Raw genomic sequence first — 24,953 nt, 5'->3', positions numbered from 1 at the left:
TTCGACCAGGTTACACCGGTCGTGGTCACGAGTAACCTGGTCATAGTTCACCCAAATGATCGCGATAATTTCACTTTCTTGTAGATTATAAAACATGTAGCGTGAAAATCTAAAAGTTAACAAGGTCCAATGAATGAGACACATTAACACATGTCATCGGATGAGCCGTTTGCTTCCTTGTTGTTCCGTTGTGTGTCCGTGTACGTGTTGTGTGTGTTGTTTTTGTAAATAAAAATGTGCGATACTGGAATAGTATTCGCTGTTCGTCCTTCTATCTACCCCGGTAATAGTATATTAATTATGTATTTATGGAATAATAAATAAATAATACTTATTTCTTACAAATTTTATAAGAAAATTACCCACTACAAAGTCACAAGATAACAATTGTTATTAAAAAAGCATAAGACTATTTACTTTTATGGACAAATTAGAACTTTAAATAAAGTAAAGAGAAGTAAATAAACTCAAAGAGGTAATGAATCTATTGAAAATACACGCTTAGCTTAGTGAAACTTTACTACTTGGTACTCTCGATATTGTTTATGAGAACTTTATGTATGTGTAATTAATAAAATTACAAGATACGTATTCAATGATATACATATTCATAGAAATTCCAAAATGCCTTTCAAATAAAATTATGACGCGACGCAACCAACTGGTGCAGTCCTTGTATCGCGAATTCCTTTCCTATAAAACATAAACATATGTCTACTTGTATTGAATTGGGAGTTTACTACGTATTATATATACTTATATAAAGTACAAATAAAATGTAATTTGATCGATTTTTTAGTATATATAGTATAAGCTCACTTTAAATTGAAATGATGAGCTTAAATTGACACTAGGTGGCGCTGTGTGTGTCTAGTGGTAATTAAAAAACATAAATTGGTTACGAACTAAACAAACATATTGAAATTTAAACTTGGAAAGTGATGACACGCAACTGTTTAGATAATCTCAAAGGAAAAGATCTCTTATACCAATGACTAATTATCCACAACTTATTCTCATTAAACGAGTAATTAACCAGCAAATAAACGGCATCTGGAATTCTTTAACGGTACGTCGTCTCGTTAGAGTCACTGTAATTCTTAAGTTCTTTTTCTTTTTAATTAATTTTGACAAATTACCCTACCTTCTCAGTTTCTTTGCTTTTTAATTAAATACTGGAGTGACACTTACTGAATGGCATGTCCGAGTGGCCCTTAACGTAGCGTGTTCTGTACTGTTAATTACAGTTAGTTGGACCTACAATTTAAATTCGTGTACTAACTGAAACATCTCAAAGCGAATAAATAGCGTTTTACAAGACAATTTTACGTGTACAACTTTAGAATTAAAAAATCTTAGCTTAATAATATACAATTCTTTCTAATTGGTGAAGTATCAATGTTAAATATTAAATGTTTGAGGATTACATAAAACAGTATTATTTCATTTTAAATATCTCAGAAATAAGCTATAAGGTTTATTGTGCAATAATCCAAAGTTCATTTATAGTAAGGAACTCTAATTTTACTTCTTTTTTCCTGCTTTATGTGCTATTTTGAAGGACGGTTTTTTGAACAATTATTTAACATTATGTTTAAAAATACTTTTAATTATTGTATTTTCTATTAGCCATGGCTTCAGAGTTGCTTCTTGTTGATTTTCCTCTTTCAATTTACAAAACACGTCTAAATTGTTTATTAAATTAATTTCCATACAGGTATTAGATTTTAGAAATCTTACCCCCTATGAACGCTCAAGTTATGGAACAAGCTCCCGAGGTTGGAACAAGCAAAGTGAACGAGGTCCCTCCCGATGTCGAGGTTTTCCCGAGAGACTACAGCATGAGGCTCTTCCAAAAAATTATAAAGAGGTTTCTTTAGAGTTATTGCCCTGGTATTACAGGCCGTCATAGGCTATGGTAACTATCAGGTAGGCCGTATGCTATTTTGCCACCATGGTGGTACAAAAAATAGGTACCTTACAGATATTATTTTAATTCAATACCTTCAAAGTCCAGTGAGATATCAGCTTTATATTGAATATCGATAATATTTATTCTGCTAAGTAATGATCAGATAGTCACCAATGTAATCTATTAAAATGCACCCCTCAATCTTACCAAGATTTATGATAATATAATGTTTACCAAGTGTACGCCAAATTTTACCTTATTGGGTTCATGCTCCTTATCTCGCACGACATGCATCCTTGCCATCCTCCCTAACATAAACAAAACGAAACGCAATTTTCATGTTCAAGTCAATAGCTTAGAATAATAAGCGATAGTAAGTAATATTAAAGAAATCCTCATAAGAGTCCCCTTTGTTCCGCATCCGTACTATTTATTCTCGCAATTTGCGATTCAGTTGTGTCAACCCAGAAAAAGGATCATAACATATCATCTCGTTAATTAAATTAATTAAAATTATATCAGATTTTAATTTTGTCGATATTCGGATTGTTTATATTCGTATAATGAAATTACTGCATTGTTTCAGCTCCAATTAATGTAAGTCATTAATTATTAATTAAAGTTGGGTCAAGTAGACCCAACTTTTCGAACCTATTGAACAATTTTTTTCATTAATTTATTTATAATTTTTATTTATTTATTTATATCTTATTGTACACAACACATTACAAACATATAATATATATTAAATAAAGATGTACAACAGGCGAGCTTAACTCTGTATGAGTTCTCTTCCAGTTTTCAATTCTCTTCCATTATGTCATCAGATATCGCTGAAATAGTCACTGGCATTTCTATTTTAATATCCCAATTAATCTTCAATATACTTTATTTTACATATTTATTACTGATACTATAACTAAACTTTTTTTATGTATATATGTACTCTGGGTTTTAATCACAATCTGAAAGCGTATACGGAAAATATTTTTTTTTTCCATTTTTAAATCTCTTGAATATATGATATAAAACTAGTTACATTATAAAAACTATACAAGCACTTACAGACGTAACTGTAAAAGTTAAGCCATTTCAAATATTACAGCGGAGTTGCAGAATTTTATGAATAGACGTATTTTTTCAACTCGTTGTCGACATTCGTTCGAGAAGTAACATCCAATAGTTGTACCCCAAACTGGAATATAGAGAGCAATTCCCGAGTGCTCTGCGTATCTGACTTACTTCACGAACCATTAAATTTTCCTGTTTGCATTTTTTAGCATACGTTACTCCCAAGATGGGCTCCCAAGCTTCGTATGGCCCGGTTTACGATTGTAGTTTTAGGGGAACAGTTCTCTCGAACACTAGGTATACGTCGTAGCTATAAATTTATTATGCTTATTTTATAATAGATAATGGTATTACTGTAATGAAATATTTGATGCGTTACATTTTTATTTTCTATACCTATTTCTGCCGTAAAAAAGAATGTAAGACTGTGGTTAAGTTGCGTGACAAATTAATCTCTGGATAACTTAAAATAACTACAGCCAATTTGATTAATAAACACACGGTGAAAATTTGTCGATGAAAGCTTACGAGCTAGTTTCATTCGGTAACTATTTACTTATAATTTTAGAATTGTAGACAAGTAGACAAGTTATATTTTATTCAGAGCATAATAAAATTATTATGTATGCAATATTTTATATATTCAAAATTTATAGATGGAGTAGGTAAACTAATCTAATCTTCTGAGTTATAAAATCATTATTGAATGCACATAAAAAAGTAAGTTTATCATCCACATTACAAACACAACTTAGTTTGGGACGTTCGGCGCCATGTGGTATTAGAGCTATTTATTTATTTATTAAAAATACTCAATCTCTTTCGAGTGTTTCCATTATTCAAAATTTTAATGGACAGTTGAGCTTTCCAGCTAAATGTATGTAAATATTAACTAAGTTGAATAAACTTTTTAATGGATATGTAAAAAAAACTGTTTCGCTATATTTCTACATTCCTCTTTTTTAGGATTTGAATAGTTGTTAGGTTAGTTATAAATATAATTCTGTACGCTATCTATGAGAAGAAAGTTGTATTAAAAAGTAACATTTCAAAACTGTAGTAGATATTGATCGATGAACTTAGTTTCGGATAAATCCAACAGATGTCGTAATATGAAAAAAAAATTATGTTGAACATGAAATCATATTATGGAAATCGTTTATAGTTTAATAGAACCTAATTCAGATAATGGGCTAAGGAGATTCAGAACTGTGTGATCTCGGTACCTATAATTGCCGTACAAATACCGTAATTGGTCTCAGTATAGAATGGGCTATACTTTCCTTTCCCGTGAGTGTGGTAGGAGGCGACTAAAGGAAGTTAGTGGTTAAGGGATGGATAGCAGCGTCTTTCTTAACGCATTACCAAAAGCTTAACTGTGGTTACTAATCTGCCTGCCAAGCGTGGCAACTGCTGGCAAAACCCCCTTTAATTGGGAGGCCTATATTTAGCAGTGGACAGTTAATGGCTGATATAATAATAATATATCAATTATGCTTTTTCCACTTTACCTGTATTTTCATTTGTGCACATACTATAAAATCTGAAATAGAATAAAATTGATCTTATATTTTTGTATTTGTTTTATTTGTAATTTTCTCTTCAAAATTAAAATGACCTGAAAAAGGACTAATATTATTACTACTTATGTGAGGGTATTATTATCTCGCGTCAAGAGTTTTCAGATCCCTTCATAATGCAAGACAGCAAAAAAAAACTATTATTATTATAATCTTAATTTAAATTTATAATTATGGTATTGGATTATGCTATGTATTTAATTTTAGTATATAAATGGTGCAGAATAAGATAAGGATAAATTTTATGTCATATGGCATTATCAATATCCAATTGTTAATAATAATATAAAACAGTAACATCCAATAACATTTATTAATAACAAAAGAAAATTATATTATACTTTTTTCAAGAGACTATTATAATGATCTACAATTTCAATTCATGGCGATAAAACCCGAAAAGTAGTGGATAATTCCAAAAGCGAACGATTGGTCACAACTAAAATATTCAGTACAAGCCTATCTTTTAAATTTAACCTTTATAAATACTGGGTTAAGGTATATAATAATAAAATACTAGAATAATAATTGGAAGTGTAGTGCTGCCCCGAGGCAAACGTCACCAGCAGTCACCTTATTTGGAATTGGTCCAGGCTCTGTGACAAACTTTTATGTTATTTCAATGTGGTTAACTGAAAGAATTGCATTTGCAATACGATAGACTCTTTTGTAACTGGAGAACACGATATTGTAGAACTAAAACGTGTTTGTTCAGAAACAAAATAGTTTAGTTTGTTGTTTCAGTTTTTCTCTATTTTATATTTTATTTTATTTAGTTTGCCTTGTTATTCATTGGTAATAAAGTTATGTGTATTTCACCTGAGTAGTTACTATATATTTTTTCTATTTTTATTACATTAACTCATCTCTCGAAATGTATGGGAATATCTAAAAGATAATATAATAATATAATACTCAGTATATTAATTTAAAAAATATTTGATCTGGCATATAATGAAAATAATTAATTCTAATGAACGTATGAAATATAATGTGGACGTTATACTTTATTCTGTAGTGTTTAGAGTACTGTCCATATTTAAACGAGACAATTACCGCTTTTCAATAAGTGGGCTTATTTAAGATTCCAAGTAACATAAAAAAAAAAAGATTTATTTTACTACTCATAATATAATTAATAAGTAAGCTGTTATAATATATTCTTCAACGCCAAAAGCGGCTATACTGAATTTATTATGATGTTAGTAACTTTATCGTTTTCTACTCTTCAAGCCCTTTTATTTGACATCCATATTAAGGGGAATTAGAAAAATATTTGATCGGCTATCTTGTGGTGGTGATCATTTTAAAAATATCACAATGTTAGTTATTGCATATTATATTATTAACAGAATTAAAGTGTATGCAAAATTTCAGCTCAATCGAAGTATCAACAAGTAGTTCTAAATCAGCCTCCAAGATTTGACCTATACAAACAAAGAAAGTAACATATATACAAAAGCAAGTAAAATATATAGCAAGTTAAATAAAAGCTCGTGATAATAAAAAGCGGCCAGATACTAATAAATCAATGTGTATTATTTGTGTATCTTTCCCGGTTAGTCGCATCACGTTTTACTTCGGTTTCTTTGCGGAAAGTTGGTCGGCGGCCAATTATGGCACATGGCGCCTACGTACCGCCCTCCTTCCGGTTTTACCACCATGAAAAACTTGGCTACTTATTTATACAATTCTGGGACTTTAATTCATAATTGTTTATTATGTTTATAACAAGTATATTTCTAGCTAGTTTTTATCCACAATTTCCGCTGTGTGATATATATTCCATATTGACTCCATATTAATTATCTATAAAAAGGAGCCTATGTCCTTTTTTATCCTAAATGCTACTTGTATGTCAAATTTATCCCTATCAGTTACCTGTAATATATCCAGACCAAACGATATTTTAGGTAAAAACTAGTTAACGATAGTTTTACCAAAAATATTATAATTTTTATTCTCTTCTAAAATACTAGCTTTGTGACACATAAATTAATAAGTTGGAATACTAATTCAATAATTATTCAAAATGAAGTAGCTACTTAATAAAAAATATTTATTCAGTATAACTTTTCATTAAGTACCAATAACGAGGATAATTGATTTAAACAACGGTTTAATGTGTTTTGATGAAATTTATAGCCATATTAATTTATAAATTAAAGACTTAAATAAATAGAAAAGTGTTTAATATTCATTAAAAAGAAATAATTTAAAAGATTGACTACTTAATAATAAATAATAACCCGATAATTAGATTGAAGTTTAAAACAAAATGACTATAAAGACAATCGTTACAGGCAATTAAAAAATAACGGTTCTATAAAATTCACTAAGAAACTATTTTACGATTAATTAATTGGTCGCTAATGGGTTATGTTAATTTTAATGATTTTGTCCTACAATAAAAATATTATTCGTAGATTTTTATTTTATTATTTTTTTCTTTCTTTGTTTATTTCATAGGAGGATACTTATATGTATTAAAATATAAATATTTTTTCCTCATGGTTCGTCCGCATGGCTAAAATATGTTGATCGATCAGGATAAAAAGTATTATATGCATCCTCTATAGTAAATACAAGGTGTAAAAGTCGCCAAGAGGTAACAAAGAAATTTACTTTCACAATATCAGGATATGTGTTGTATTCTGTATGGAATGCCTGTAATCGGACATACGAGTAAATATAAATATATTTTATGGTTAGTCATAGTTTAAGATTATTAGTTAGATGTTTAAGGTAATATTAAAAAAAAGAGTATCACATGTTCATTTGCGGATATACACATTTCCACTTATCATATACTCTAACTATAAATAATACCAGAGGATAACGGTAGCTCTCTAAGCAGCTTGCATATATTATATACATAATTAAAAATGCAACACTCACTGACTAAAGAATTCTGTTTTCAGACATTTTGTATGTAAAGACACACGTCTTTAAATTCCCGAAAGTTGTCGAATCCAGTCAGATTTTTCAATTGGCCTCTTGGTCGATTTAATGCTTACCCAGTTTGACATGGTATCTAGATATAATCTCGATGTCATTTTTTTGTGAAATATTTCTAATTATAACCAGTTTGGCATTTTATTAACATTCATGAAAAATATTATAACTGGTATATTTGTAATACAAACGCTAGGCATGATTTTAGTCTCATTCAAATTCGTCTAAAACGCAACATTTACATGTTTGTTTGCACAAATATTGTTGAGGTCATGGAGTATTATGTTGATGTTCTCCAAGAATTCTGTCGTGGTTTCTTAAGTCGTTAGCAAAAGAATGTAGTAATCATGACCGTCTCTGTTGCAGAACAACTGCAAAATATTTTTTATTTATAAAAGTATAAAAAATAAATGGAAATAAAAAATACAACCGTTAATCAGATTAATAACGTCTATATAGTATCTCTATGTTTAGGTATCAGTAAAAAAATCAACTTTTTTTTATTCTGTATAAGTAAATTTTTATTTTAAAACAAACTTAAATGATTTGTCGTAGCTGGGTAAAAAGGACATCAAAATATTATATATTAATGTGCATAAGAAAAATGGCGCAATGTTTTAATTTTTCTTTTTCATATTTGACCTTGATTTTAAAACATTTTAGAAAATTGTTGCTCATTTAAATGTATACTATATTATAAATCATGATTACAATAATTAGCAAATAATTAAATCTTCAATGATTTTGAGGTTACTGCCGTCACAGATACACAACTCCCTAATGATCCATTCCAAGAAACAACCTTGCATGTTTTGTGGCACACTATGTTAAAATATTTATAAGTAACACATAAAATATGCCTAACCATTTGGTAAATGTATAAGTTTATATGAATAGATATATTAAAATAAACACTAGATGCCAATAAAAAATGTCTAAAGAAATTTAACTTTATGCATAGTATGTAGCGCATTTTCACATATATTACTATAATATAATCACTTATATAATAATATACAAGTATAATTAAGTTATTTGTGTGAGCGAGGATAGGATTCCAATATAGAAGTAAAATCTCGAATACAGAAAGCATTCTTAACATAAGGAAAATTCTCTGCATGAATGCCAAAGACAACTAACTGTACATACTCGAATTCATTCGTATAAGAAAGACAGTTTCAGTGCTATATTTAGCTTATAATTTTATATACATGCAAAGAATGGAACTATTTTCTTACGTTTTAATATGAGTTTAATTATATTTTTATTGACACGTACGAAAAACCGGTAACAGCAGATTACACATTGTGTTACATAATTATTAGAATATTATTTTGAAAATGACGCAAAAAGATATTTGAAGTATTTTAAATATGGGCATGGAAGAGAGTGAAAATGACAAACTGGCCAGAAAAAGTAATAAACGATGAGGTCTTAAAAAGGGTTTTTTTATAGATGTTAATAGAATGGTAACCCCGCCTGCGCTAACGGTATATGCTGGCAGGGCACCAGTGAAGGGTGATCGATGAAAATGAAAACAAGTCAGTTAGCTCATTATGATGAATTCATCAGGAATTAACCATGATAGTTTCCAGGGGGAACCGCGTGGAGGTCGACCTGATTAGGTATATAGCTAGCAATGGAATTCTTAGTCTCCATTACTAACAATTCCTTTCCCACTTTTAAAAAGGGTAAATGGGAAAAATACAATGGGAAGACCATGAAATAATTACATGACGCGAATAAAGGAATGCTGAATATCTCATGTCGTATCAGGTTCGTATCGTATCGGTATCGTCGTAAAAGGTCAAAAAATACATACGAGTATAATGGTTTGAAATAGAGCTGGAACGATAATAATGTACAAATTTGTAGACCCAACAAGATCTTAAATTAAAAAAAAATCTTTTATGTCCATATTCTTGATATACCGAACATACATAATAATTTAGAATTTGTCAATTAGTTATATATATATTATATCGTTGTTGTAAAATAAGATATGCATACATATTGTTACTTTTATACTCATTTTTCACAACAAATATTAATCCATTACATTGTTACATGAGCATATTCTTATTTAACATGCACTCTTACCCAAAGACATATTATTTTTAAGAAGCCTGCCTAAACAACTTTATGGTTCATGCTGTATTTCACTACATGGTCGTATTTTATAAGTCGAATACGCTCCGGGCCAAATGAACCAAGGTGATTTCCATAATCAGGTCATTCGCTGAAGATTCCTTAAATATATAATTGTCAATAACTCCTTATACACAAAGTTTTATGCTGCTGAGAATAATTTAGTGGTAGAATTATGAAATATATTCACTTTTCAAATTGATAATAACATAATTTTTGTACTTTATTCGTACTCACATATTTCAAAGTATAAAATTTTGTTGGTGACAATATACCATGATTTATTATTTAATATATTTTTACAATATGATTTCTTTATCATCTTAAAAAATATTTTATATTTGCTAATGTTATAAACTTGAAACTAAGTATTTGGTACAAAATACCAAAAAAAAAAATACCAAAAATGAATGTTTGATTGTTACCTGTTATTATCTTATTAATTATGTAGATATACATTTTACTTTTTGTCTTAATCAAGCAACATATCCAAATTACGTAGATGAAGACGCGAGTAAAAACAAGTAATATATGTTAAAGCTTATATTTTGATTCATAAAATACATAACACTGCAATACTTCGTTTTAACTGCTGAACCAAAATACGAGTACGCCAAAAATACATTACCCTACAAAGAGAATACAAGTGGAACAACGGCCAGGATCTATTTGACTGTTGCGTAGTATTTCGTTAAGGAATCCTGGCAAGATAAGACAAGAGTGCGCACTGCAGCAGCCGACATCGCAGTGCGTCGGGCAAAGCGGCGCCGGCCAGTTGGCAGAGCTCTCGGTCATCGTCCTCTATAAAAGCCTCCACAATCCTAAACAGGGCTGCCAAAGAATATACTGAATGTCAAAATAAATAATGAAAAAGAACTCTGAAATAAATGTAATATGAGTGTTCCAGAGCTACAATATGTTTGTCATATTATTTTGCGTCTTCTTTGTCTATTTAAAGAATAAATTTCCTTTATTAGTTTATTTTATCATAATAAAAAGTTAGCACAGTACAGGGTATAAAGGATAATAAGGTTTTTGTAAACAAGTCTTTGTTATTTCCTACTTTAATTACTAAAACTAATAAGTAATTCACATTATAAAACGAATTATTTTACTTGACGTTATTACAAATATCGTGATCGCAAGCGCAGATTATTCAAACCTGTGAAGTTCAAACTAATTCCCAAAGTCCATAAAAAGGAGTTCCAGGGTAAATACAAAAGGTTGTAGAACTCACTGTCAAAGAAAAAAATAGTTAAAATGGGAAAAAATTAAAAAAACATTAAAAAAATCGTTGGCCATTTATTGTCTATGAATTAACAGAATTTTTTATACAGAATTTTAATTTTTTGATTTAGGTGATAACCCTGTATTTTGGTGGTTTCAAATTCATTAAAATTCGATTCAGACGTCGTGAAAATAAGCTGGTAACCCTTGGATGGGACCAATACGATTGCGCCAAATTTCTTACCAGCACATAACACGCATGACTTTACAACCTTTTACTCTTTGGACTCGTTTATTTTTAGCAATGCTTATTCGCGATATTTTTATTGAAATTGAAGAGATACATCGATGTTTTATCGGATCAAAAAAGCAGCACAGGCGTCCTGATTTTTTTAAAGTAGTAAGTAGGTGTTATTAGCGATTGTGATATATTTTGAAATCAATATTTTTTATTCTTCTAAGATAATAATATTATTCTGGATTAGGTGTGTATTCTTTGTATCTATCTATTTATATCTATATACATATATCGATAAAAAACTCAACAAAAGGTGACACTATCAATAATGATCATCATGAAGGCATCGCTATCATTCGAGTAAGCAATCAGTCACATAGATAATTTCCGCGACATATAGCGGTTAGTTGGTTCTAGTCAATACTAATACTTTCAAGGAATCTCTGACAACCAAAAATGCCCGTGTCGTAAAATATGTGAAACCACAAATGTTACATTGTTACTGTTACCTCGTTATAACTCGTTACATTTCAAAGAAAGTTTGATGTGTTTATTTTAGCTGTCAGAAAATTCACATATTGTTGAAACTTAATATGTATATACATTTTAGCAATATAAATTGTTTTTCTTAAATAATGAAATAAAATAAAAAGTAGAACGTAAAATTGCCAAAATTCTACAATAAGACCTTAATTTAAATCACATAAAAATATATGCCAATATTTTAGAACCAGTTTATAAAATAAACAGCGGTTACGGAATGTCCTATATTGGGCAAACAAAAAGAAATAATATCCGCGTCCGTAAAAGAATACATTGCGAATGTTCGATTCGACATCCGCAATGAATTCTTTTACGGTGGTTTATGGAGTCGGCTTAAAGTGAGTACTCTATAAAGAAACCCAACCTTGATGTGAGGTTTAATAACACAAAGATACTTGATAAAAAGAACAAAATATTATTAACTTTATTATTTCATGACATTATTTAAAAAAATACTCATTCGATTTAAGTAAATTGTGACGGGATAAATTAATACAAAGTTAGTAAAAATTTGTTCATTTATAAATGCTGATGTTTGCCTGCGACTTCATTCGGACCGAGATATGTTCTCTAACCGAGATAAAAAGGGGCTTACCAAAATGTATAGTAATTAGTTATATCGTTAAGTTATTTAGACCTAACAAATTTATTTTCACATACATAATATAATAAGGACTAGGAAGGATTTAAATTTAAATGCAGACTCAGACATGATAATCTAAGTAATAATTTAGAAATAGTATTAGAAATAGAGCTTTGACCTAAAACAATAGTCGTTAGCTAAAAAAAAAAATCGGCTGATTCAGATAAAACGTCTGAATAAGATGGCAGATTATTTCTCACCGAAAATGCCCACAGTCATATAATTAATGATTTTTAGTTTTGACGCTGCACAAATGTATTTTAAACTTTACGATTCACACTATGTGTAATACCTACATCGTGTGCTGTTCGTAGGTAGTTTTCGTACGTTTGTTGCGTTGACTTTATACAGCTGGGGGCCTACCACGAAATGATATTCCGAAGTTTCGGACTCAATTTCGTGTTTTCATTCATACCTAAATTGGCCCAGTAAACGGAGCTCAACATTTCGTCCGTCATAAATCCTACCATAAAAGTCTAAAATAATAATATTTTAATATTCTTAATGTTTTTAAACGGTAAATATTATGTAATTTTAACATCAAATTTGTGTTTTGTTCGGCTCCGAAAATACGGAAAACATTTCATGGTAATCCCTCTGATTCCGCGCATCGCGGTAGGATTTTAATACGTATATTACATTGCTATTTCTTGGTATTTTATAGCATTTTACTATAAATTTTTATTATTTCTTTATATTATGATATAATATTATAGATTACATGATATGAAATGAAAGAATAACAGGAAAAAAAAGTTTAATTCTCCGGAAAGAATGACTGAGAATTAAACTTGTTTTGAGTTCAGAATAATGGTTTGAATTTACTGTTCCAGTTTTTGCCAATCTGTCCCTGACACCCTGTATATTGTAATTTAAAAAAATAATAATATAGAAATATATTTATTTATGGTATATAAAATTTTAGTGCACCATTTATAAACGTATAATGTATAAAATTATTAACAAATTATTACTAGCACCTTGATTATAATGATCTTAACTAATGTGCAAGTTAGACGTAAATTGTAAGTTCAATTTATTTGATAAGTAACGCGTTATATTGATACGAATACATTACACAGCGATTATTTAATGGCATTAATAATAGTGTTGTAACAGTAATAGCAACGTGTATCTATTATACTGTAACATTCAGTTGAGCATATAATTATTTTTATGTATTTAATTTTTGTATTATGTTTCTTAATTAGAAGATAAAGTATTTTTATATATATATAGTTTTATGTTATTAATACAACCCTATAGGGGTGTTTAGTAATACCAGAATGTAACAAATTCAGCAATTTTCAAATAATAAATTATTTATAGGCATAAGTATCAAAATCTTCTAAATGTTTTTCCCATTTGTTTATTTTTCTTAACTGTATGAACTCTATTTCAAACTATATTACTTAGTATAAATCATTAATAAAATAATATATATATATATGTGTATGTATGTATGTATGTATGTTAACATACAATAATAACAATAGTAGAGGGTAATCGAGAAAATTCAGCACTCCGTCCTTTATAAACTGATTTGGAAAATTCTTTCTTAATTTGAAACGCACATTTTTGGAATGGTTAAAACAGTCAGCAAAATCGGTTCAGTGGATTAAATTTAATTAAAATAACTAGTATTATCAAGATTAAAATCGGTGTTTATTTTTTGTTGAGGAAAAAGAAACTACTGCGAAATCTAAATTTGCTGCATAAATACGAAAATATTTCTATATAAAAGTATACCAATTCTAATACTAATCTAAGTAAGATGTCAGTATAACGCGTGAACTGAGATAAATTAAAATGGACTGATATTAACCGTACTCCTCGATTTCAATATATCTTCAGACGCAGCCAAGAGCTATATGAGTTAATAATAAAAAACTGAAATAATAAAGTTAAACGGACGGCATTCTCCGCCACTAAGAAGCTGTCGCGGTAGCTACTTACTAAAACATCCCAAGATTTTATACTTTGTTTTGCACCTTACATTCCACAATTCTTTAAGTTCACATAAAAAGTACGCTATTTAGTGCCTTTTTATTTTTTTAATTCGAGAGTGATATTTATTTAAGTATTCTAATTAACAACTGCTTCAGCCTTACATTACTCTTTTCTTAGCAGGTAATAGAGTTCAAATTTAAACAGAGTACAGTTTCATATAGAGTAAAAGCTTGATATTATTATAGAAACTATTAGTTAAGTACCGACAATCATGAGTATTATCATTGGTCTAGATGGAATTTTTAATTCATATAATTATAAATTAGAACTTAAACTTGATGGATCATTCCCAGCCAGGATTAGCCTTTTCCGGTCAAACCGGCATATAATTAGGCGCGTAAATTTTAGAGAGTGACACGATTTGGAACATAAAAGAGGAAGATTGGCTAGCCGCAACCGACCGACTATAGCCTACAGATTTTTCAGCCTGAAGCTAGTATAGAATATTAGGTAAAGACAGGGTCAGTTTGCCAGGAATGAGCGTCGAAGATTGGCTAGTGGTAGTCAGTCTTACCGTGGCTGTTGTTGTTTCTGACTAGTGTTTGTGACTTTAAGTTAGTTCTTAGGTGACTTCGACGTTTATAGTTTTTGTTCTGTCGATGAAATACTTTCGAATTCACTTTCTGTTTCTGGCAATTTAAATATTTTTCTTGTCTTCTGTTTAAGTTTACTTCGGTCTCTGGCTAGTTATCGCCATTTACATAATAAGTTATTATATATTTACTTGATGGAATAAATCTTCTCAAGTGAATATTAGACTTCCTATTTTCAATTTATTTGCTGTATAATTCATTTCTATGTAAAAAAGATGTGGTGCTTCTCTTTCTTACAATATGCCCATAGAAAAATTTTATACGGTTGACAGTTGCCTTTCCTTCCCTTTGTGGTTTTCTTGAGCTATTGATCATGTTGGCTAGTATTATACGGTCATTTATTAATTTTACTAGAGGTTTATAAAGATACTAGAGACCCGTCCGACGTCACACGGGTGCAATGCTGACACTAAATTTACCTACCTACTACAGAATGTCCTTATAAATAACGTTTATATCTTTTTTGTTATTAGACAATACAAGCATGATAAAGTGCTATAAGGCGAAGTGAGTGCGGTTCGACATACAATTATAGGCACGCGCCGCCGGCCGGGTTGGTGCCGCCGCACTGCTATATCCCTGCATTTTAAATCGGTAATATTTTCGGAAATTTTCATTTAAATTACATGCTGTAAAGGACAATATTGATCTATGTTAAATGTGCAATGTATTTAAGGTACTTAATTGAATAAAAATTAATACTGTATTGCTTAAAATCTCTTCTTAAATAAGCCATCTTTTTCCGTAAAATGTAAAGGATAAAAAATTGTTATTGTGGGTTATCCTTAAGAGATAGACAGATACCATGGCGGACTTTTTTGTTGACCTTTTTAAGATGTACAATATATAGTATATATAGTACATTATTTTAATTTATCTCGTGGGGTTCAGCTAATGTTTATTAACAACATTACATTAGAAACCTCTAAATTTATAAGTGTTTCTCTACAATATTATGCATGTATTATACATATCCTTCCTCTTGAATCACTCTATCTACTAAAAATCACTCGCTTTAAAATTCATTGCATAGTTTTAAAGATTTAAGCATACATAGGGACAGACAGACAGCGACTTTATTTTATACTATGTAGTGATGATGATGTAGTGATTTGTATAGTAAGCAGTAATTTTATATATAAATACTCTTTATTTCTGTTGAGTTAAATATTTTTATTTTTATTTTGACGTAATAAATTTATTAAATTTCTATTATATCCAGTTATATATAAAGGTTCACAAAATACGTACACTTATGTTTCTGTTATGTACTAATTTCTAACACAAAAAAGTTAATGGTAGGTTAAATAAACTTTTGTTTTTGTATTTGTTTCTGGTAATATCGCAAAAAAATACAGTGCATTTTTTTTAGACAAATCCGATATGATTTTATTAACAATAATTTATTCTGAATGGTTTAAGCTCGCTTGGTGAAAATCAGTCAACTCTTAGCAACAACGATCAAAGGCATCTAATTAACAAGTACCGCTATAACGTCGTATTTAAATGGTTTATTACGTTATTAAGCATATATTAAGCATAAGATATATCCAAAACCAAATGAAAACTAGATCATACGTGTCATCGCGAACTCCAATTAGTTATATTAAATTTTTTTTAAGTAGTTTTAAATCTGTGAAAGGCCGTAAAATGTTAACTGTGAAAAGAAATCTACAAATATAGATATATTTTTATTAATGCAATCTTGCAGTCCAGTCATTCCACTAAAAAACTAAATAATAATAGTTCAAAATATACACACATTATTAAGGCGTTTAAAATCAAAGGCAGTTAAATGCCATAAAATCGTAAAATGAGTTAACTGTGGCGCCATCTAGTTTAATTAGTTAAACACGCTTGGGTGTATTCAGTTTACTAACAAATGCAGTAAAATATTAAGCAAATTTAATTAAAAAACTAACATCGGTATCAAATACAGCTACATGCCAACCACTAAGAATCAAATATAGCTAAGAGTTATGCCCGCTAATCAGAGTTTTGGATCTTGGATTTAGCTGTCTTTGATTTTATATGCTTCAATTGTAGTATATTAATTCCAGAATATAATAGAATTTATGTAACGAATACAATGATTTTTATAAACAACTACAAACGAGTATTTGATAACAAATGAGCTATTAATTTAAACATCATGTCACCACGTATTTGTTTTAATTGATTCATTATATTATTTTCATTTAAACAGCGATGCAATATAATTAAATTACAACTTAATATTGGATGAAATGTGGTAACAATTTGATTAATATAGCTACAGATATTTTCGATATATATCTGTTAACTAAATATGCAGAGGTTATTACATAAAAATTAAAACAAGAAATAATAACACTAATAATATTATAATGTTTTTTAAATATAGGTAAATAATAATTTGTACCCAAATCGCTAATGTGATCCAGAATGTTTAAAATTTAAAATTCAAACTTAGCATGAAGATAGAAGACTGATAGTTATGTACATTTTAGAATAAAATCACTCATAAAATTGAATTTTTGTTTTATTAATCTGTTTGCATTCAAGTTTAAAGGAAGCTAATAAATTAACAACTTGATCTTTAAAATTTTTATAGAGGTTAATGATTATAAATAAGTTAATATTACTAATATATCATTCATGTAAGTTAATCTTACATTATTTAAACCATGCACGTACTTATTTTTCTTTTCTTTTAATATAAACTTATATAAGTGTGTATTTATATCAATCTGGGTATTTTCTATAAGAATATATAATATGAATGTATTCACGAATATAACATTTAAGTAATTTTATCCTTTGCTTAGTACCCTTAATACAATAAGCTCAGCTTTGTTTGGGATTAAATGACACAGTGTAATATGTTTAATGGTGTTTATTATTATAAAACACGTTTTTAATATTCTATATAGAATATACTGTTGGATATAATTATTTTCTGAAATTCATCACTACATGTAATTGAATTAAGTGTTAATTACAAATACTATTTGGTTGAAACTATTAATTTTGTATTATAATGATAAGTTTTTTTTAGTTTGTACTAGTTCTCTTTAATGTTATTGTAATTAAATGAAGGCTGTATGCAATAAGTAAAAATAATATGGGTGTATTTATTAAAAACGTTTTCATGTATAATTTATTGCATTATAAGTTATCAATTTTTTAGACTATCAATTTATTATTTTTTCTATTGTTATATTTAACTATCTTATTCTATGTTTCATTTCATTATTATTGTAATAGTAGTAATATATATATATATACATATATATATGAGTGATTTAAGTTAATTATTTATTATATTATTAAAAGAAAAAAACTAAAGTACATGAGACAGGTTAGTTTAAATAACAAACATAGTGATTTTTAAAATATAAATTTATTATCACATTTCATAAATAAGTATCTAAATCCTTAACTCTAAAATATAAATTAGAAATAATCTAAGCCGACACATTTTTGTATCTCTTACTCGTTATTCATGTTCAATGTTAAATCTAAACTTTCTCAGAATCATTAAACGTATTTGTTGTAATGTCAAAATGAAAAATATTATCAAATGTTGAAAATATAATTTGCATCTGATTATACCCAATCAAAGATTTACTCAGTGGTATCGAAACTTGATTCTGAAGACATAACGACTACATGAAAAAATACTGATTTAATGAGGATCGTGATGGCTTTCCAATTACTTATTTCTAATTGACCTTCTCTAAAACCCATTTGCCAGAGTATTGAGTCTCTAGCCTTTTAACTTTAGGGCGGAATCCATTTTCGTCAGCGGTATACTCCACTCTGTACATAAACCCATCAGGTCCGATGTACTCGTAGAAACCTTTTGAAGCTATACCCTCGTCAATTGTGTTGGGGTTCTTCAAAACAGCCTTCTCTTCAGCTCGAATCTTGTTTTCCGTCTCGAAACTGTTGAAAGAAATATTTTTGATTATTTTATTGCATGCAAATGGCATTGGTTTTGGCGTTAAGAATTATACAACAAGGTCATATGTAGGCGAAATTTATATGGAAGTTTTGGTTTTTATGATTTTTTAAATAATTATTCCAATTCTTTTGTTTTAAATAATGGTTACGTAATCCTGTGGCTATTTATCTATTTATAGCTTAATGTCTACAATGTCACAAATATACCTATATTCATACTTAATACAAAGTCGTAACAAAATAAATTATTACTTTTAAATATTCCTTATTGATGTTATTTTCTAGTAAAGAAATCAAATTCAGATCCAATTTATTCGTAACATTCATAATAAATATTGTGCTACAATATTTTTGTCAACAAAATAATTAAGACATTTCGTACTAAAATATTCACATTAGTTTTGCTTTTAATACCAACAGCCTGTTATAAGTGTAATATAGCACATAAAATGTCAAATTGGTCAACTAAATGAATATAAATCGTTTTGAACTCTGACCTACATGTAAGGAATCGATGTAATCGGTCAAGGTCCAAGATATTTGTATTGGCGAATTAATATGTTTCGGTGTTATTTTATACTCAAGGACATTAAACAGCTGAGTTTCACAGCTGATATATATTATTAACAAAATGTATCTTTAAAATAATATGTAAATATGTTTAATTAATTCCAAAAACTAAACTTTCGGTTACTTTTACCATATTTATTTTTTAATAATACATTGTTTTTGTCGTGATTTTTTGATGTAACTTAAGTAAAATACGATATTATTTAAAGTACTTAAAGTGATTTTTTTTTATTATAAAATTATTATATTTGATAACTTAAGGTTTTGCTCTGCAAAACATCCAATAAAGCGAAGGTATCTCATAACATATAAACAAAAAAAGAATAGGCGGATCGAAAACCTTCTTTCTGCATGTTGGTACCTTATAAATCTTGTCACAAATGAACTGGTAGCTTTTGTGTAGAACAAGTTTTTAAATTGTTACAAATATTTTTTCTTTTAATTATAGTAATAAAAACAATGCAGTGATAAAATACCTAAACGTAAGTGTACCATTAGAATTATCGGGGACTTTATAACTTTTAATAACTCTTTGAATTTAAAATGAATAAAATTTATATCAGAGAACTGTAATAAAGGTTCTTGAATGTAAATTTCTACGATAAGATATTCAACAAAGCAAGGCTAACCGTAGTAACAGACAGGAAATTTATATTAGAAGCCACATAAGTACATATTTATTATTGAATCTTTAACGCGAACACAATATAAAAATAAATTTCAAGTTTCTACTCGAAACAAACAAATACTTAGTTGGACATAAATAATTAGATCTTCATTGAATTAATACGATTATCCGGTACTTCTTATTGATTCTACTAATGTATTTATTATAAATGAAAATACTAAAAAAAAATAACTACTACATGTAGTTGTATACCACAAAAAATAAAATAAAAGTACTTTAGAACATGAAGAATAAAATTGAACTTAAACAGGTATAATCGCATAAGTTTTTGCATTGCTTACTTCAGTCTAAAATAATATATTATTTTCATGACTTCATATAATATAGGTGCGAGTATAATATTAAGTCGTGATTTGGATCCTAAATCGTGAGGTTGTCAATTCCATAAATAAATGTTGATATTATTGACAGATGAACATAGACTATGGAAGTTTCGTAGCATTGAAAGCGTGACTTTCCATGCCTTTTTGCAATTCCTAAATTGAACAAGGTTCAATTTTTTTTAACGAATATAAATGTTGTATGTCTAATTGCAAATATAACATTTATTTAGTTATACGAAACAGTAAATTTGAAAAAAAAAATACAAAAAATTGTTTAGACTAACCTATCATGATCAATTACACTGGCAATAGAGATATAAAAATAGAAGTCTTATTTCAGGTATGTTAGGTTTTCTTTGTCAAAACCACGAGTCTGGATCCTAGCCTGAACATAGATGGCATCATCTTACACCATTACCATATCGACTTGCATCTACATGGTCAAGTTGTAAATCCACACTGAGAATTTTAACCGCATGGATTTGATTCCACGTATTCCGAATGAGTTTTGCGCGGTTTTTTCCCGCGGTGCGTGTAACGGCTACATATAATTTCCATTACGTTACTGAATTGTGGTGAAAATTTATAGTATAGGCAGAGATTGTATATTTTACTAATAAAATATATTCTCTGGTGTGGATTATTTCTGACAGTTGACTGGACCATTTTGCCGAGCACTCTCAAACTCAAGAAAGATGGTATAATAATAGAATACAGCATCGTATTACAGCCAGGAATAGGAATGGTATTTTTTTTAACCTATGCTTTAAAAATATAAGGTTTAATCTGTTATAGTTTTTTATATTAAACTCTGGGATAATGATCCTTTTTAAATGATTTTTATTATTCTTTTTTTTTATATCTACATAGAACTAGAAACTTAGTTTCCAAACATACAGAATAGTTTGCATTACCATTTACGGCATGTTAATTTTTTTTTATATTTGAAGTAGTTTCTAAGCGTAGAGAAAAAATAAAAACCTACGTACAAATAACAAGCGATTTGAGTTCTTCTATAAAAATAAGAATTCAAATTGCCTATAAGTATGTAGATATATATGTATGTTCGGCAATATCATTGCCAATTCTGAAACGATTTTGGTAATCTGTTCTTACAGTCGACAGGAATTTTAGCTATTAGCTTGTATTGCTTGCATTTCTTGTATTTTTGTCGTTACTGTTTAAGACAACTTGACCATAAAGTAGTTTTGTATTTTTTTATTTTAAGTATGGCAACAATAAAAAAAAAATATCATTAACAACTTTCACTATGCCTCTTTCTGCTTCTAACCATAGTATGTAATAGCAGTTAACTACCTGCTAAAATTATTTTGAATAAAACTGGAGTTAACTTATACTACTACTAATACTTGAAGTATTTCGCTGGGTAATTTATCCAATTACCACTGGTTATGATTAAATTACTTTTATAACAAAATACTTACTCGAAATCGTATTTGTCCTCGTTGTAGTTGTGGTTTTGTCTAATGATCTTGATACCATTGTTCTTGTAATATCCATCTTTATAGAAAGGCAGTAACTCATCAGGTGGTGTAAGCACATGCCTGTACTGGTCTACTGTTGCTTCTCCAACGTACGGCTCGTAGTCATGCGTGTAAGGCCCGTAGCCTCCATCGTAAGGGTTGTCAACGTGGATGTACGGATTCGGCACATGAACGTATTTTCCTTCATTTGACGGGATGTATCTATAAATAAATAAGTCATTATTTTTACTTAGACAATGTAGCAATAGAAGGAAGTATAAATATCTAGATATAGCGTAGAGTATAGAAAACTTTTAAAATACGATCAACTAACAGTTGGCATGTATTTTTTAATGTAATAGCGCGCTTTATAACAACATCTATTAATTGTAATATTTTTATATCCTCGTTCACGCATGTGCTATTAAATTACATATCTATATGTAGTTCATGTCAGGAATTGACTCGCACAATAAGAAAACGTTAATATTTTATTGTTTTTTACGAAGCGTTTTAGAGAAACACTCTTCTAAATATCAATGATATAGTATTAGTTTCTAAAATTGATTACCTTTATCAAGTGGTCGTGTGTTAATTGATTCATCATCATATCAACCATTAACCATCTCAACATAGGCCTCCCCCTGATTGAGGGCTTTTGCCAAAATTTACCAAAATTGTATACGTTATAATTTCATAATTTTAAATTGCAAATATAGTATTTCAGAAAATAGGTAAAACAGAACTTCGCAAACAAATTACAAAATAAATTATATTATAGTTTCTAATTTAATTAGAAAAGTATATTATACTATAATAAATAATTTTGTATTCCACCTTATTTTGTACAAAGTCGATAACAAAAATTGTTAATTTAAATAAGGACACACTGGTATCTAAAATCTATTAAGATCATTTGCTAAATGCGCTTAAAGTTTAAAAAGTACTCATAATAATATAATAATTAATATTCCAAGATAATTATTCGTTTTAAAATATACTAGCTATACATAAAGTCACAAAAGTAAGATCACGATGCTGATTAAATAAATTATTCGACTAATGTTAGAGATGAGAAAGTTTGTAAATGGCTAAAAGGATTAAAATGAACTTTGGTATACGCATAGGTTATATCCTAACTTATACGTAGGATACTTTATATACTGATTCACGAGAATAAATCGGGCAAAGCGCGAATATCTAGTGATTAATAATATTAAACTGGCGTTTCAGAGATTTTGAGCTTTAAGTTAGACATACCAATTTAATATAGATACAATAGATGCATGAATAAGTTGCACCGACAAGAGGAAACTCTTAAATGAAAAGAAAGAAAAGATTTAATGTTCTATTAAATAATTAAAAAATAAGTATATACTCATAGATGTCAAATTGAAACATATATTATTTAAATATAGCATTTGGTTGGTGCATGAACTCCCCGCATGACCCGCAAACATTTAATTTTTCGAGAGAGAATCTACCATCATTGCTCTGAATAGTCTTTTAGAATCTTGTGCAAAATTCGAACTCAAAACTATTGAATTATTTTAGGGACGAAGTGGTTAAAAATAAGCTATATAGCCTTTTTTCGTCCTTAGCTAAATGTTTTTATAAACATTTTGTTTAATTTTGAAATAAAATTATAATCCCTTTGTAACAGTATATGTTAGAGTTAGTCTACACTAAGAACACTTATTTACGTGTAAAAGTTTTAGTGTTATCAATTCAGTTAATACTAAATCTTACTAATTAATACAAAACTTAAGATCTTTTTTGAAGCAACAGTTTTTATGGTTGTCAATTATATTAGCTTCAGTACTATCATAGCTACAGCGTGTTTTAATTTACCATTTACCGCCTTATATGATATTATTGGTCTTGCCTTAAAAAAAGCTTCGTTTTAGCATCAGGAATTTTTTCAATATGATGCTTGAAAAGGGTTCTTATACATTATTATAATTTATGATATTTTTTATTCCTTGTATGGTATAATTTTGCTTCTATACTTAGTTTTTTGATACAGTTTTTCACTGTATAATATACATAAATAAACATAATACCAAATTATTATATTATAAAAAACACAATGAATGCTAATAATATTTAGTCCACCTATTTATTATTTTTTGCTCTTTTATGTATTGGTAAATAAAATTTCAATAAATTATTTATGGTTAGAGGCTATATTTTTTATTATATATAGATTACGAGTAGTATGTGTTTAATTTACTATAGTTACTTACTTGCCCGTATCACCGAATTTATAGGGGTGCCATTTGCCATCTTCACTCGGTGAACCTACGACAGCTACCGCGCATACGGTTACGATGCACTATTTGAAACAAAAGTATCATTAAACACAAATTTCTGTATCTGTATAATTTTATTCATTGTCAATAAAATAATATATATAAATAATATATATATATATATATATATATATATATATATATATATATATATTTAATTTCTCTTTTGCTAAAAACAATATGATCCCTACATGTTAATTTAAAAATAAAATAAAATAATATAAAATTTATCAATATCAATACATACAGCGAAATAAAGCATCCTGGCAACACTGTGTAAAAGATCTATGAAAAAAATTGTAACTCGCCGAACGTTACAGTTCAATTCACTTCACTCGAATCGGACGCGATCACTATGCGGAAATAATTTCGCGATGGCACTTATGTCCGTGTGCACTCCTTAGAGGATTTCAAATCGTTGTGTTCATTTCGAAATCAACGCTTCGTTTTTATATGCTTGCAACATCAACACATCTCTTGTGCGGGACACGCGTCTCGTGCGTCACATACACTCAAACATATACAAATATACGCATTTTTTAGCATCTTTGCATGCCATTGTCCGTTCAAAATATTTGGGTATCGGTGTCACATCTAAAAGATTCAGTTCTATAATCACTCATCTTAACTGTAAAACGGTATTATATCCTGAAACTTAGCTTTGAGTGAATAATAATATTAAACCTAATGTCCGTTATAGGATTATTCGTA

The 24,953-nt window shown here is 28.7% G+C and overlaps 1 protein-coding gene across 1 annotated transcript; it reads right to left on the bottom strand.

Moving 5' to 3' along the window:
* Positions 1 to 18,283: 18,283 nt before the first annotated feature.
* On the bottom strand, positions 18,284 to 24,678 carry LOC113518251 (larval cuticle protein LCP-30-like). The gene is made up of 4 exons (XM_026903080.3): positions 24,490 to 24,678; positions 24,177 to 24,265; positions 21,892 to 22,152; positions 18,284 to 18,847 (listed from the first exon to the last, which is right to left on the bottom strand). Exons 1-4 carry the CDS (start codon positions 24,502 to 24,504, stop codon positions 18,625 to 18,627), a joined length of 588 nt encoding a protein of 195 aa, XP_026758881.1. The 5' UTR covers positions 24,505 to 24,678; the 3' UTR covers positions 18,284 to 18,624.
* Positions 24,679 to 24,953: the final 275 nt, after the last annotated feature.

Source organism: Galleria mellonella, unplaced genomic scaffold, assembly GCF_026898425.1.
Source record: "Galleria mellonella isolate WM207_F2 unplaced genomic scaffold, CSIRO_AGI_GalMel_v1 utg132, whole genome shotgun sequence".
Taxonomy (NCBI): domain Eukaryota; kingdom Metazoa; phylum Arthropoda; class Insecta; order Lepidoptera; family Pyralidae; genus Galleria; species Galleria mellonella.
Note: the sequence above shows the minus strand (reverse complement) of the source record. Positions and strands in the feature narration are given on the sequence as shown.